The sequence below is a fragment of the Mus pahari genome, unplaced genomic scaffold (genome assembly GCF_900095145.1).
Source record: "Mus pahari unplaced genomic scaffold, PAHARI_EIJ_v1.1 scaffold_4630_U1_1, whole genome shotgun sequence".
NCBI classification, from domain to species: Eukaryota; Metazoa; Chordata; class Mammalia; order Rodentia; family Muridae; genus Mus; species Mus pahari.
The window spans coordinates 84582-97318 of NW_018392335.1; the positions used below are offsets into that span (position 1 = coordinate 84582).

Below are 12737 nucleotides of genomic sequence, written 5' to 3' on the forward strand. Positions count from 1 at the left end.
GTATATCTTATTTTAATGAGAAAGTGATTAGCTTAGTTACAGTTTCTACTGCTTTGGAGAGACACCATGAAAGCTCTTATAAAGAAAATCATTTAGCTGGTCTGACTTACAATTTCAGAGGTTTAGTTTATTATCATCTTGGTGGGAAGCATGGTATTATGCCAGAGCCATGGTGCTGGAGAAATAGCTTGAGTTCTACATTTTTATTTTTGTTGTTAAATGTTGGTAAGGTTCATTTATCAAATTTTGCTTTTACAGTATCAAAATTTTTTTTTTATTATTATTTTCTTTATTTACATTTCAAATGCTATCCCGGCAGTGCAGCAGAGCAAAGATGTAAATTTGACTTATTAGTGTGTGTATTTAACTATAATTCTACATTAACAGCTGGGTCATGAGAAATCATAAGTGTCAACAACAAAGGACCACAGTAACTTTTACAGTTCCAATTTATTAAATGACCCGAAATTTGCCACTTATTTGAGTGTCCAGAATATGTTTAGCCCAAATAAGCCCATTTTTACTCTACATCCATAATAAAAGAGTGTTATTCTAAACTAAATCTGTTGAGTGGTTATCAAGGATGTCAGTGGTCTGACTATCCAGTAAAGATTGACCAAAGGAGAAAATCAATAGCTTACTTCTGACATGTTCTCAGTTGTGCAGTGAATGTAGAGACAGAAACCGTGGAATACCCAAGCAAATATAGTTTGATGAAAAAATAAAAACCATGAGAGAAAGTAAGAAGGAACTAAAAGGGAGGGAAAATAGGGGAGGGTTTAATCATAACATGTAATGTGTCAAAATAATTTCTCTACAAAAGACTAAGGAAATTGGAGAAGTACATGCTTTGTTTTATCCTCTGTGTTGCTGTAGTTGAAGTATTTGATTCTGTATTGGTTTTGGTGGATAAGGTCTTGCTTTACAACCCAAGCTTGCCTCAAACACATTACCCTTCTGCCCCAGCCTGTCCAGGACTTGGGTTGGAGTCAGATGTGCATTTTTTAAATTTTGTCTTTTTTATTAGATATTTACTTTATTTACATTTCAAATGTTGTCCCCTTTCCTAGTTTCCCCCTCCAAAAATCCCCTATCCTCTCCTTCCTCCCCATGCTCCACAATGCACCCACTCCTGCTTTCAGGCCCTGGCATTCCCCTATACTGTATCACAAAACCTTCACAGGACCAAGGGTCTCTCCTCCCATTGATGACCAATTAGGCCATTCCCTGCTACATATGCAGCCAGAGCCGTGAGTCCATGATTCTTTGACTGGTGGTTTAGTCCCATGGAGCTCTGGGGTTACTGGTTAGTTCATATTGTTGTTCCTCCTATGGGGCTGGAAACCCCTTCAGCTCCTTGGGTACTTTCTCTAGTCCCTTCATTGGGAACTTTGTGTTTTGTCCAATAGATGGCTGTGAGAATCCACTTCTGTATTTGTCAGGCACTGGCAGAGCTTTATCTCAGGAGACAGCTTTATCAGACTCCTGTCAGCTAGCTCTTGTTAGCCTCTGCAATATTGTCAGGGTATGGTGGTTATTTATGGGATGGGTCTCCAGGTGGAGCAGTCTCTGGATGGTCATTCCTTCAGTTTCTGCTCTGAACTTTGTCTCTGTAACTCCTTCCATGGATATTTTGTGCCCCCTTCTAAGAAGGATTGCGGTATCCACACTTTGTTCTTCCATCTTTGTGAGTTTCATGTATTTTACAAATTGTGTCTTGGGTATTCTTAGCTTCTGGGCTAATATCCACTTATCAGTGAGTGCATATAATGTTTGTTCTTTTGTGACTGAGTTATCTCACTTAGAATGATATCCTCCAGTTCCATCTATTTGTCTAAGAATTTCATAAATTCATTGTTTTAAATGTGCATCTTAATGGAGTAGTTTTATCATAGTATGGAAAAAAAGGTTCAAGGTGGAAAGTGGAGAAAAGAGAAACTGAGGATATAATAGTGACATTTAGAGTTAATTTCATAAGTATTTGGAGGTTTGAAAAATATTTGTGTTAAAAGGGTGAGAGTTCAAACTTTGTTGGGATATGGACACATCTAGAATCTTATTCAGGCTTCCCATTTGGGCATCTAAAAGAACAGTTCTATTAATGAAAATATAATATTCAAAGAAGAGAAATGAAAAAGAACCCATACTTGAGTTGATGAAATGTCTAAGTGAGTATAGATATTAGCTATCAAGTCTGAAAACCAGAGTTCAATAACTTAGAACACACATGGAGAATGGAAATATACAATATCTTGAAAGGATTCCTCTGACCTCAGCAGTAAACCATCTCTCTCTCCCTCCTTCTCCTTCTCCCTCTCCCTCTCCTTCCCCCTATCACTCACAAAAGGCACACATATAAATTATTACTGAATAATGTGACTTCATTGATGTAGATATGAAATATCCAATAAATGTTCTCAGTAGAGAGACAATTATATTCCTGAAATGTGATTTTGAGTCTTCAGCTTCCTAATGATTCAAAAAAGGAATAAAACACAGTATGCATTCACATACATGTATTTTGTAGGTTATGAGATGATAAAACAGAAAAATTTAAAATTACATCTATACAAATTGAAGCTATACTTGAATTTCAGCTATCATGTTCACAATAATGTTTCTAAGAAACAAAAAACAAACATGACATAACTGTGTTGATCTCAACACTGAGTACTAAAGTTGGAACATTGTGTGTTTGAAGCCAATCTAGGTTATTCAGTGAATTTGTTGAAAAGAAAAGAAGAAGAAATATGAAGAACACCTTAGAATTTGCAGATGTCATGAATTTTCTCTACATAATTCTGATCAGAGTATAAGGTTTCTCCTTTGAGATGAATGTTTTGGGATCAGGGCTGAATATAAGAAGGCCAGTCTGAGTCTTGTGAAACTGATGTCACAGAAGACAAGAAATATGCCCAGAATTTCTCTGATAAAACAATTTTCAATATAACAGAAAAAAGTGTTCAGTAAATGAACATATAATCTTTGAAAGCATGACATTTCATGAAATCTCAAAATCTTATGGATGGCAATAGAGTTCATTTAAAGTAGGAGAATTTCAGAAGAAAGTTTCTTATATCACAGAGGAATTAACTGTGGTTTTCCATATCAATAGAGAAAATATCATTTGGGTTTGAAGCCTGAAATTGGGTCACACAAGTTACCAAATGATTTTAGACACAAATTTTAGATTCAAAACAAAAGTCACTTGTAGGTAGGAGGTTTATAAATATAAGGGCCTGTATTACATTTTACAGTGATCTCAAGAAATATATTAATGATGTATCTTTAATATATTTAGGTCCTAAGAAAACAAGAGTCACACAAAACTGGTAGAAAGAAGTGGAGGATCAACTAACTGGACTCCTGTTTGGAGAGTAATTACTAAATATACTCAAAGACTTGGGCGTGATATCCAGCATTAAATAAACTGGAAAGTGTTGGTAGATGCCTCTAATCCCAGCATTTACATGGTTGCTGCTGAAGGATAAGGAGTTCAAGGTCAAACATGGAAACATAGGAACTTTGTTGTCATTCTAGGAAGCATGAGACTGCCTATAAAAATAAATAAGTACATACATACATACATACATACATACATACATACATACATACAACGAACAGAAAGTGAGTACATCAGATACTCAGAAGTCATTGGTTTGTGCAATTGGCATATATAATAAAAAGGAAAGAAACTGCAGTGCATGGCAGTGTATCTCTATAAACAGACCACTTGAGAGAAGGAAAGGTGGATATTTGTGAGTTCAAAGCCAACCTGATCTACACAGTGTTTTTCTGGTGAGCCAGGGCTACATACTGAAATAAGTCCCTATACAAATAATAGTTTTTAATGAATAAATAAAAACAAAATGAAAGAAATTTTAAATAGGACTATGATGTCAACTACAGTCAATGAACATAGTTTGCAATCCATGATGAGCAGGATAATTCAGAAACAGGTAGTTTTAATTAATTACATAAATGTTGCAAGCATTAAAAGGTAATTAGGGTGATAACTTTTAATAGATTTTTGAGACGAGTAGAAGAAATAAAGGAGAGGGGGTATATGTCAGTAAAAAGAGGCCAGGTGTAAAATACACACATCAAGGTTTGCAGCTGTGTTTGTCTTGTTTTGCTCCCCTAGGTATGCATTCATTTTATATTTAAAATTCTGAAAGATAGAGGCACGAATTAAGAAACAATCATAAATATTAATGTTGAATTTTATAAACTAGTCAATTTGGATAATGTTCAAATTTAATATAAGGAAATAAATAGTGAAGGGACATTACATGGTGCTGGGGTTTTTTCTTTTGTTTCATGGCTTTTATTATTATTATTATTAATTTCTATGGGGCCTCAAGTTTTTCTTGAGGGTTAGGCCCTTCTTTTCCTACTGAGGCCAGACCAGGCAGTCCTAAGCTTTAGACCAGCTCATTTATGCTGCCTGATTGGTAGCTCAGTTTCTGAGAGAACTCAGGGGTCCTGATTAATTGAGACTGCTGGTCTTCCTATGGGTCACCCTCTTCCTTAGCTTCTTTCAGCCTTTCCCTAATTCAACCACAGGGGTCCAAGTCTTCAGCCCATTGGTTGCATGTAATTATCTACATCTGCCTCAGTCAGCTGTTTGTTGGTCCCCCCAGAGGACAGCTATGTTAAGCTCCTGTCTGTAAGCACATGACAACATCAGTAATAGTGTCAGGCCTTGAAACCTCCCCTTAAGATGTTGGGCCAGTCACTAAGCCACATTTCCCTCAGTCTCGTCTCCATTTTTGCCCATGCAGTTCTTTGAGACAGGAACAATTCTGGGTCAGAATTTTTGACTGTGGGGTGGCAACCCCATCTCTCCATTTAACGTCCTGCCTTTCTCCTGGAGGTGGACTCTACAAGTTCCCCACTGTTGGCGTTTCATGTAAGGTCCCTCCTTTTCAGTCCTGAGAATCCCTCACCTCCCAGGTCTCAGGTACATTCCAGAGGTTATCCCTAAATCCCAACACCCTCCCCTTGAGTTTGTGTATTTCTTCTGTTAATTGTACTTGCCCTCAGTTATTCTTCCTATATCTTCCCATCACCCTTGCAAACCATACCTGACAATGTTCCCCTTTTCCTCTCTCCCTCCCCTCTCTCCCACCCACATTCCTCCCTCTCTCTGCCTCCCTTGATTGTTTTCTTCTCCCTCCCAGTTGGGACTGAAGCGTCCTAACTTGGGCCTTTCTGTTTGTTAACCTTCTTGAATTCTGTGGATTGTATCCTAGGAACTCTGTACTTTTTTGTCTAATATCCATTTATTATTGAGTACATACAATGCATGTCCTTTTGGGTGTGAGTTAACTCACACAGGCTGATATTTTCTAGTTCAATTCATTTGCCTGAAAAATTCATGATGTACTCCTTCTTAACAGATGAATAGTATTCCATCGTGTAAATGAACTACATTTTCTTTATCCTTTCAGTTGTGGGACATCTTGGTTGTTTCCAGCTTCTGGCTATCACAGATAAGGCTGCCATGAACATAGTGGAGCACAGGCCCTTGTTGCATGGTATGACATCTTTTGAATATATGCTCAAAGTAAATCTATTACAATTTTCTGAGGAACCTCCAAGCTGATTTCCAGAATGACTGTACAAGTTTCCAAACCCAGAAGCAATAGAGGAGTATTCCTTTTCTCCACACCCTCACCAGCATGCTCCCACCTGAGTTTTTTATCTCAGCCATTCTGATTGGTGAAAAGTAGAATCTCAGAGTCATTTTGATTTGTAATTTCCTAATGACTGTGGACTTTGAACATTGCTTTCAGTGCTTCTCAACCGTTCAAGATTCCTCTGTTGTGAAATCTTTGTTTAGCTCTTTACACCATTTTTTTATTGGGTTCTTCTATGTTTTGGATGTGAGCTTTTTGAGTTCTTCATGTATTTTGGATGTTAGCCCTCTATTGGATGTGGGGTTAGTGAAGATTTTTTTTCCCTATCTGTAAGTTGTGTATTTGCCCTATTGAATGTGTCTTTTGCCTTACAGAAACTTTTCAGTCTCATGAGGTCTTATTTATCAAAACTTGATATTAGAGCCTGAGCCATTGGCATTCTGTTTAGGAAATTTACCCCTGTTCCATTGAGTTTTCCACCTTTTCTTCTATTAGATTCAGTGTACTTGGTTTTATGTTGAGGTTCTTCATCGACTTGGACTCTCCACATACCTATTCAATATAGTACTTGAAATTCTACGTATAGCAACAATAGGAAATCAAGGGGCTACGGATTGACAAAAAAGTCAAAGTATCACTATTTGCAGATGGCATAATAGTATAAATAAGTGAACCCAAAAAATTTTACCAGAGATATTCTAAAACTGATAAAGAAATTTAGCAAGGTGGCTGGATATAAAATTAACTCAAATTGGTAGCCTGTCTTTATACAAATGATAAATGGGCTGAGGAAGAAAATAGTCATAAATAATAAGAATAAATAATAAGAAAATAGTCATAAATAATAAAAAATTATCTTCGGGTAACTCTAACCAAACAAGTGAAAGATCTGTGTGACAAGAACTTCAATCCACTCAAGAAAGAAATCAAAGACCTTCAAAAATGGAAAGACCTCCAATGCTAATGTTGGTAGGATTAACATAGTAAAAATGGCTATTTGACCAAAAGTAATCTACAGATTCAACTCAATCCCTATCAAAATTCCAACACAATTCTTCACAGACATGGAAAAAATAATTCTCAATTTCATATGGAAAAATAAAATCCCAAGCTAGGGAAAACAATTCTAAACAATTCAAGAACTTCTGGAGGAAACATCATCTCTGACCTCAAGCTGTACCATAAAGCAGTAGTGATAAAACCTGCATGGGATTGGTACACAGACAGGCAGGTCGATCAGTGGATTAGAATTGAAGACCCTGAAATAAACCCACACTCTTATGCACACTCGATCTTTGACAAAGAAGTCAAAAATATACAATGGACAAAAGACAGTATATTCAATAAATAGTGTGGTCTAACTGCTCATCTGTATGTAGAAAATGAAAATTGATGCATATTTGTCACAAAGCACAAGGTGTTGATTTAAAATGCAGATCTAATTTCTGTTTCTTCTTAAACACATATTTGATGTCTTCAATCAGAAATACAGTGGAAGAGTGGAAGTTAGAAAGCTGGAAAGGCAAAGAATACCAAAAGAAGACTTACAGAGTCAACTAACCTGGGTCCGTGGGGTTTCAGAGACTGAAGGACTAACCAAAGAGCATGTAGAAGCTGGACCTAGGCCCCTACATATTTGTAGCAGAAGTGAAGCTTGGTCTTCATGTTCATCCGCTAGCAAGTGGAGCCTGACTAGTGTGCCTGCCTTGATTCAACTTCCTCTAACTAAACAGTCTTTGGGAGCCTCAGTGAAAGAGAATGTGCTTAGGTGTACTGTAACTGGATGTCCCAGAGAGGACTAGTACACAAGAGAGCTTGGGGGCTCTGTAATCAGGGGGCACTGAAAAATTTTGTAACAATCTCTATAACCTTATCTTGTAAAAAAAAAAATTAAAAAAAAAACAGAAAAGAAATAAAAATATCTTAACTTTTACTCATGAATGCACATAATACTTTTTAGATTTTTCTTTTTACCATTTTATCTGTTCCTACTGAACATTTATTCTTCCCAACAATCCTTATCTACCATTAATGACGTGTTTCTGTGTATGGCTTGACAAATTAGACTTGTTTCCATTCATGTGGGTGAGTGTTTCCTCTTTTAAATGATGTAAAGTTATTTTTTCATTTAATTTAATTAGGAGTTTTGAATATAATAAGGGTACCACATGAAAGAGGGGAAACCCAGAAATAAGGATGATTCAAGTAAAATCAAATAAAGTTGCAACCAAATGTAGGCTGGATGTAAGGAATGCCATTTCATAGTATGGTATGCAGCCCCCATGCTCTGCAGAAAATGAGAGTAAGAGAGGATTTCTCATAAGGAAGACACACTTCTGTGGAACTAACTCACCCCAAGTAACCATGGGTAGAAGCCTGAAAGTAAAGAGTAGGCTTAAGCTCTCTCCTTCACTAAAATTGCCATTCAGTTAGAACTCAATCGAAGGCCAGAAAATTAAGTGTAGGCTTACTGATACAATTTATGGAGTATAGAATCCACCAGAACCAGCAAACTAGGAAAATACAGGGCGGACTTAACAACGCTGAAACGGACTCTAAGCAATTCCATACCTGGCAGAGGGAGGAAAGCAAACGTGAGAGCTAGACACAGCTGAGTTGTTTCAGGAAAAGGTGGCTCAGGCAGATTTGATCCATAAAGTTCTTTCCCATGGAAAGAATTATAGGTTTTGAGTTTTTAGTCATGTTAAATAATGGGTAAATGAATAGATATCCTCAGTGTTCATAGGCCAAATTGATCTTTTGTCAACCAGCTAAATATTTGTAGTATTAATTAAGTATGACATATGCATTTTAAAACATAAACCTAGCATGTGACACTCACAGGTAAGATCATTGCTATTTGCTTTCAGAAGTGTACCTACCAGTTGGAATTCAATGAGCCTGGGTGTGATGTTTACAATTTGGAGATTCATTGGTATGTGTTTTCAACTATATTTAATGTACAAAATTGTTAGTCTTTGATGTGCAAAGGTTCATGTATATTTAAGCTTCAATTAATAATAGTGTAAAGTGATAAAAAAGTGAATATGAAATTTCTCTGAAATATGTAGAAGCTAAGTAAATACATAAAGAAATTAGATAAAATAAAGGTCATCCAATTAAACAAACTAGGCATCAATTATATTGTATTAGCCTTGCATTTGGAGCCAAAGTGTCTTCATCATCACACAAAAATTAAATTATATAGATTTGATAAATTATATAGATTATATAAAATAGCCACATATTCAGTATAATACTATATTTGTTGATGTATGCTTGTAGGTTGCCATAAGAATTGTGTCCTGTGAAATATTTTCCCTCATCATAGTTTTTGACCATATTTATAGTAGTACTCATGTATTGACTCCTGCAGAGTAGTTCTGTAGTTCAGTAAGAAAGGAGTAGGTTGTCCATATAAACAAGCTTGCCACCATTGCAACATGAGCACTACCTGCCTGAAATCTTTGTACTGTAGATGAATAATACCCTACTTTATCCATCAGCCTGAATAGCTCTCCCAGTTCTATGAACATTAGTCAGCAGAGAGATTTCAAGGTTGTTTTCTCTGTGTCCTGTAACCAAAGTGTGTACTGTCTTCAATAATGAGGTCTTATCATCTAGATGTGGTAGTACTATTATCAATGACCATAGTAAATGTTGTTTCAAGTGCCTCCACAACCTCCCTGATCAATAATCAACAGAGAGGAAAATTGTGTTTGACACTGAGATTTTAACATAATATTAGGTGTGTTCATGAAGATTATTATTTACAAATGTGGGACACAGCTGTTCAAACTCGGAAATAATTCTTACCACATGACCCTGTTTTACCACTCTTGAGCATATAACCAAAGTTACTGATTTCTTATTATATAAATATCCCATATTCATGCTCATTGACTTTATATTGCATTACAGCTAGGAATGGAGGCAACTTAGATGGTCATAAGCTGATGAATACACCCTGCGAATGCATACGTATACAAAGTATACCTTTGCTTACCAGTGACATTGAGAAACTTGCAAGAAAATGGAATATAACCTAAAGAAATTATATTGAGTGAGGTCATTCTTGTCAAACAATACAATTCTAAATGTTCTTTTAATATATGGATCCTAGCTTCTGATCATTTGTAGGTTTAATCTAAGGTGCACATTGAAACTAGAAATGGCCCATTGCTTGATGGGATGCATTTGGGGAGGGGGGATGGCATAATGTAGGTGAGATGAAAGTAGAGAAGGAGAATGTAGGAAACAGAGGGGTTCAGGCAGGGAGTGAAATAATAGAGCAGCAAAAGAAGGGCCAGGGAAGCCTTAGAGAAAATGAAGTCTTCATGAATAAGTAACATGGGCAACAAAGATCTTGCAGTGTGAGTAAAAGTATATAAACAAGAATAATAAAACTCATGTAATATGAAAACACAGAGGGAAATACCAGATGCTGTGGTTTTAAAAGGATGGGAAAGAGATGAAGGGAGGAGAAATAGAGAATGAGTCCATCAAAACTGAGAATGATAGAAGATTTATGATCTCACATGCTATTGAGCTAAATTAAAATAAAGCTAAATTAAAATAAAAGATATGAAAAGAAGATGTGTTTTAATTGATAGCAGCACATTGAACCACATTTAACACACACACACACACACAGTGCAGAGGGTCATGGTATGGGGGGTCTTTGTGTTTATGTAGATATAGACAGGTTTGTGCAACATACAGTTTCAAACATCCACTGGAGATACTTGGAATATATTCCCCGGAATAAGAGAAGCATTCTCAAGTGACATAGACAAGAGAATGCAATCAAATAATAGTATGAAGTCACTTATGCTCATTAAAAATGTCACAGTTATCTGTATTTAAAGATGATGGGAGTAAGAAATCAAGTAGTACAGTTCATTTATTGTAAATATGTCTGCTAAATATTCCCTGAAAATGCAAAAAAAACTACTTTATGATATCTTATAAACAACACCATGAACAGAATTCTAAAATCATTATAAAGTACAATGCTAATTGGTATACATACAAGCATTAGGATATTGATTGTCAAGTAGGTAAAAGACTTTTGCAGAATTTTAAATAGTTTCTTTAGAGGATCGTGTGTGTGTGTGTGTGTGTGTGTGTGTGTGTGTGTGTGTGTGTGTGTGTCTGTGTGTGTCTGTGTCTGTGTGTGTGTATGTGTGAGTTTGTGTGTGCATATAAGTATGTGTGCACATGTGTGTGTATGTGTGTGTGTGTGTGTGTGTGTGTGTGTGTTTGTTGAGTAGAAATTATTCTCATCCTGATTTTTATGAAGTACTTCTAATCATTGACTTCTTTTATAGGCGCTGTCCCTGGGCCAATATTTTTGGCAGAAACATCAGCTTTATGTTGTAGTTTCTGGGACATTGATGAATGTGGAATTAAAGTAAATTGTTGGATCTATAAAAAAACCCAACTGGTCTACACATTTCTAACAATATGTAAGTGATGTGAATTGTACACATTTGTATAAAAAAGTTGATTTTAAAATTTTTAACTGTTTATACCAAGGTAATAAATGTGAATAAGTACTTGGATAACTAAAGACTTATATAGTTATATAGAAAATATTTTATGAATTTGTAATACATAAGTTACATAAATGTATATATTTTTCTGTTAAATGCCCTCTAGATTTATGTTATACTTTAAAAAATGTGTGATAATTATTATAAATTTAGTGTGATTACTAATTTGCATGCATATTTATTTTCTCTATGACTTTGAGAGTAAATGTTAAATATTAGATGAATTTGAACAAAACCATTACATCTGTCTGGTGGTGTGAACAGCTATCACTTTCCTACATGCAGACATTCATCTGTTTTAATGCTTGGCACATAAGGAGTGACAATGCTAATAGGTGTGGCATTTTGAAGTAGGGGTGGAACTTTTTTTTTTTCAATTTTTTATTAGATATTGTCTTCATTTATATTTCAAATGCTATCCCGAAAGTCCCCTATGCCCTCCCCCACCCTGCTCCCTTACCCACCCATACCCACTTCTTGGCCCTAGCGTTCCCCTGTACTGGGGCACATAAAGTTTGCAAGACCAAGGTGCCTCTCTTCCCAATGATGGCTGTCTAGGCCATCTTCTGCTACATATGCAGCTAGAGACACAAGCTCTAGGGGTGCTGGTTAGTTCATATTGTTGTTCCACCTATAGGGTTGCCGACCCCTTCAGCTCATTGGTTACTTTCTCTAGTTCCTCCATTGAGGGCCCTGTGTTCCATCCAATAGCTGACTGTGAGCAACCACTTCTGTATTTGCCAGGCACTGGCATAGTCTCACAAGAGACACCTATATCAGGGTCCTTTCAGCAAAATCTTGCTGGCATGTGCAATAGTATGTGCATTTGGTGGCTGATTTTGGGAATCATCCCCCAGTAGGATAGTCTCTGGATGGTCCATCCTTTTGTCTTAGCTCCAAACTTTGTCTCTGTAACTCCTTCCATGGGTATTTTGTTGCCTATTCTAAGGAGGAATGAAGTATCCATGTGTTGGTCTTCCTTCTTCTTGATTTTCTTGTGTTTTGCAAATTTTATCTCGGGTATTCTAAGTTTCTGGGTTAATAACCACTTATCAGTGAGTGCATATCAAGTGACTTCTTTAGTGACTGGGTAACCTCACTCAAGATGATATCTTCCAGATATGTCCATTTGCCTAAGAATTTCATAAATTCATTGTTTTTAATAGCTGAGTAGTACTCCATTCTAAAAATGTACCACATTTTCTGGATCCATTCTTCTGTTGAGGGACATCTGGGTTCTTTCCTGCTTCTGGATATTATAAATAAGTCTGCTATGAAAATAGTGTAGCATGTGTCCTTATAACCAGTTGGAACATCTTCTGGATATATGCCCAGGAGAGGTATTGCTAGATCTTCCAGTATTACTATGTCCAATTTTCTGAGGAACGGCCAGACTGATGTCCAGAGTGGTTGTACAAGCTTACAATCCCACCAGCAATGGAGGAGTTTTTCTCTTTCTCCACATCCTTGCCAGCATCTGCTGTCACCTAAATTTTTTATCTGATTTTAGCCATTCTGACTGGTATGAGGTGGAATCTCA

General features: G+C 36.4%; 1 protein-coding gene across 1 annotated transcript in view; it reads left to right on the forward strand.

Annotated features, from left to right (window-relative positions):
• The window catches only part of LOC110314956 (solute carrier organic anion transporter family member 6A1-like), a gene marked incomplete at its 3' end in the record, with an annotated part of 87157 nt that extends 76047 nt beyond the window's left edge, over positions 1-11110 (forward strand). Inside the window, exons 12-13 of the mRNA XM_021189139.1 lie at positions 8513-8577; positions 10973-11110. Of these exons, the coding sequence (XP_021044798.1) occupies positions 8513-8577; positions 10973-11110 (203 nt within the window). The remainder of the gene's footprint in view (positions 1-8512; positions 8578-10972) is intronic.
• Between the last annotated feature and the right edge of the window lie 1627 nt (positions 11111-12737).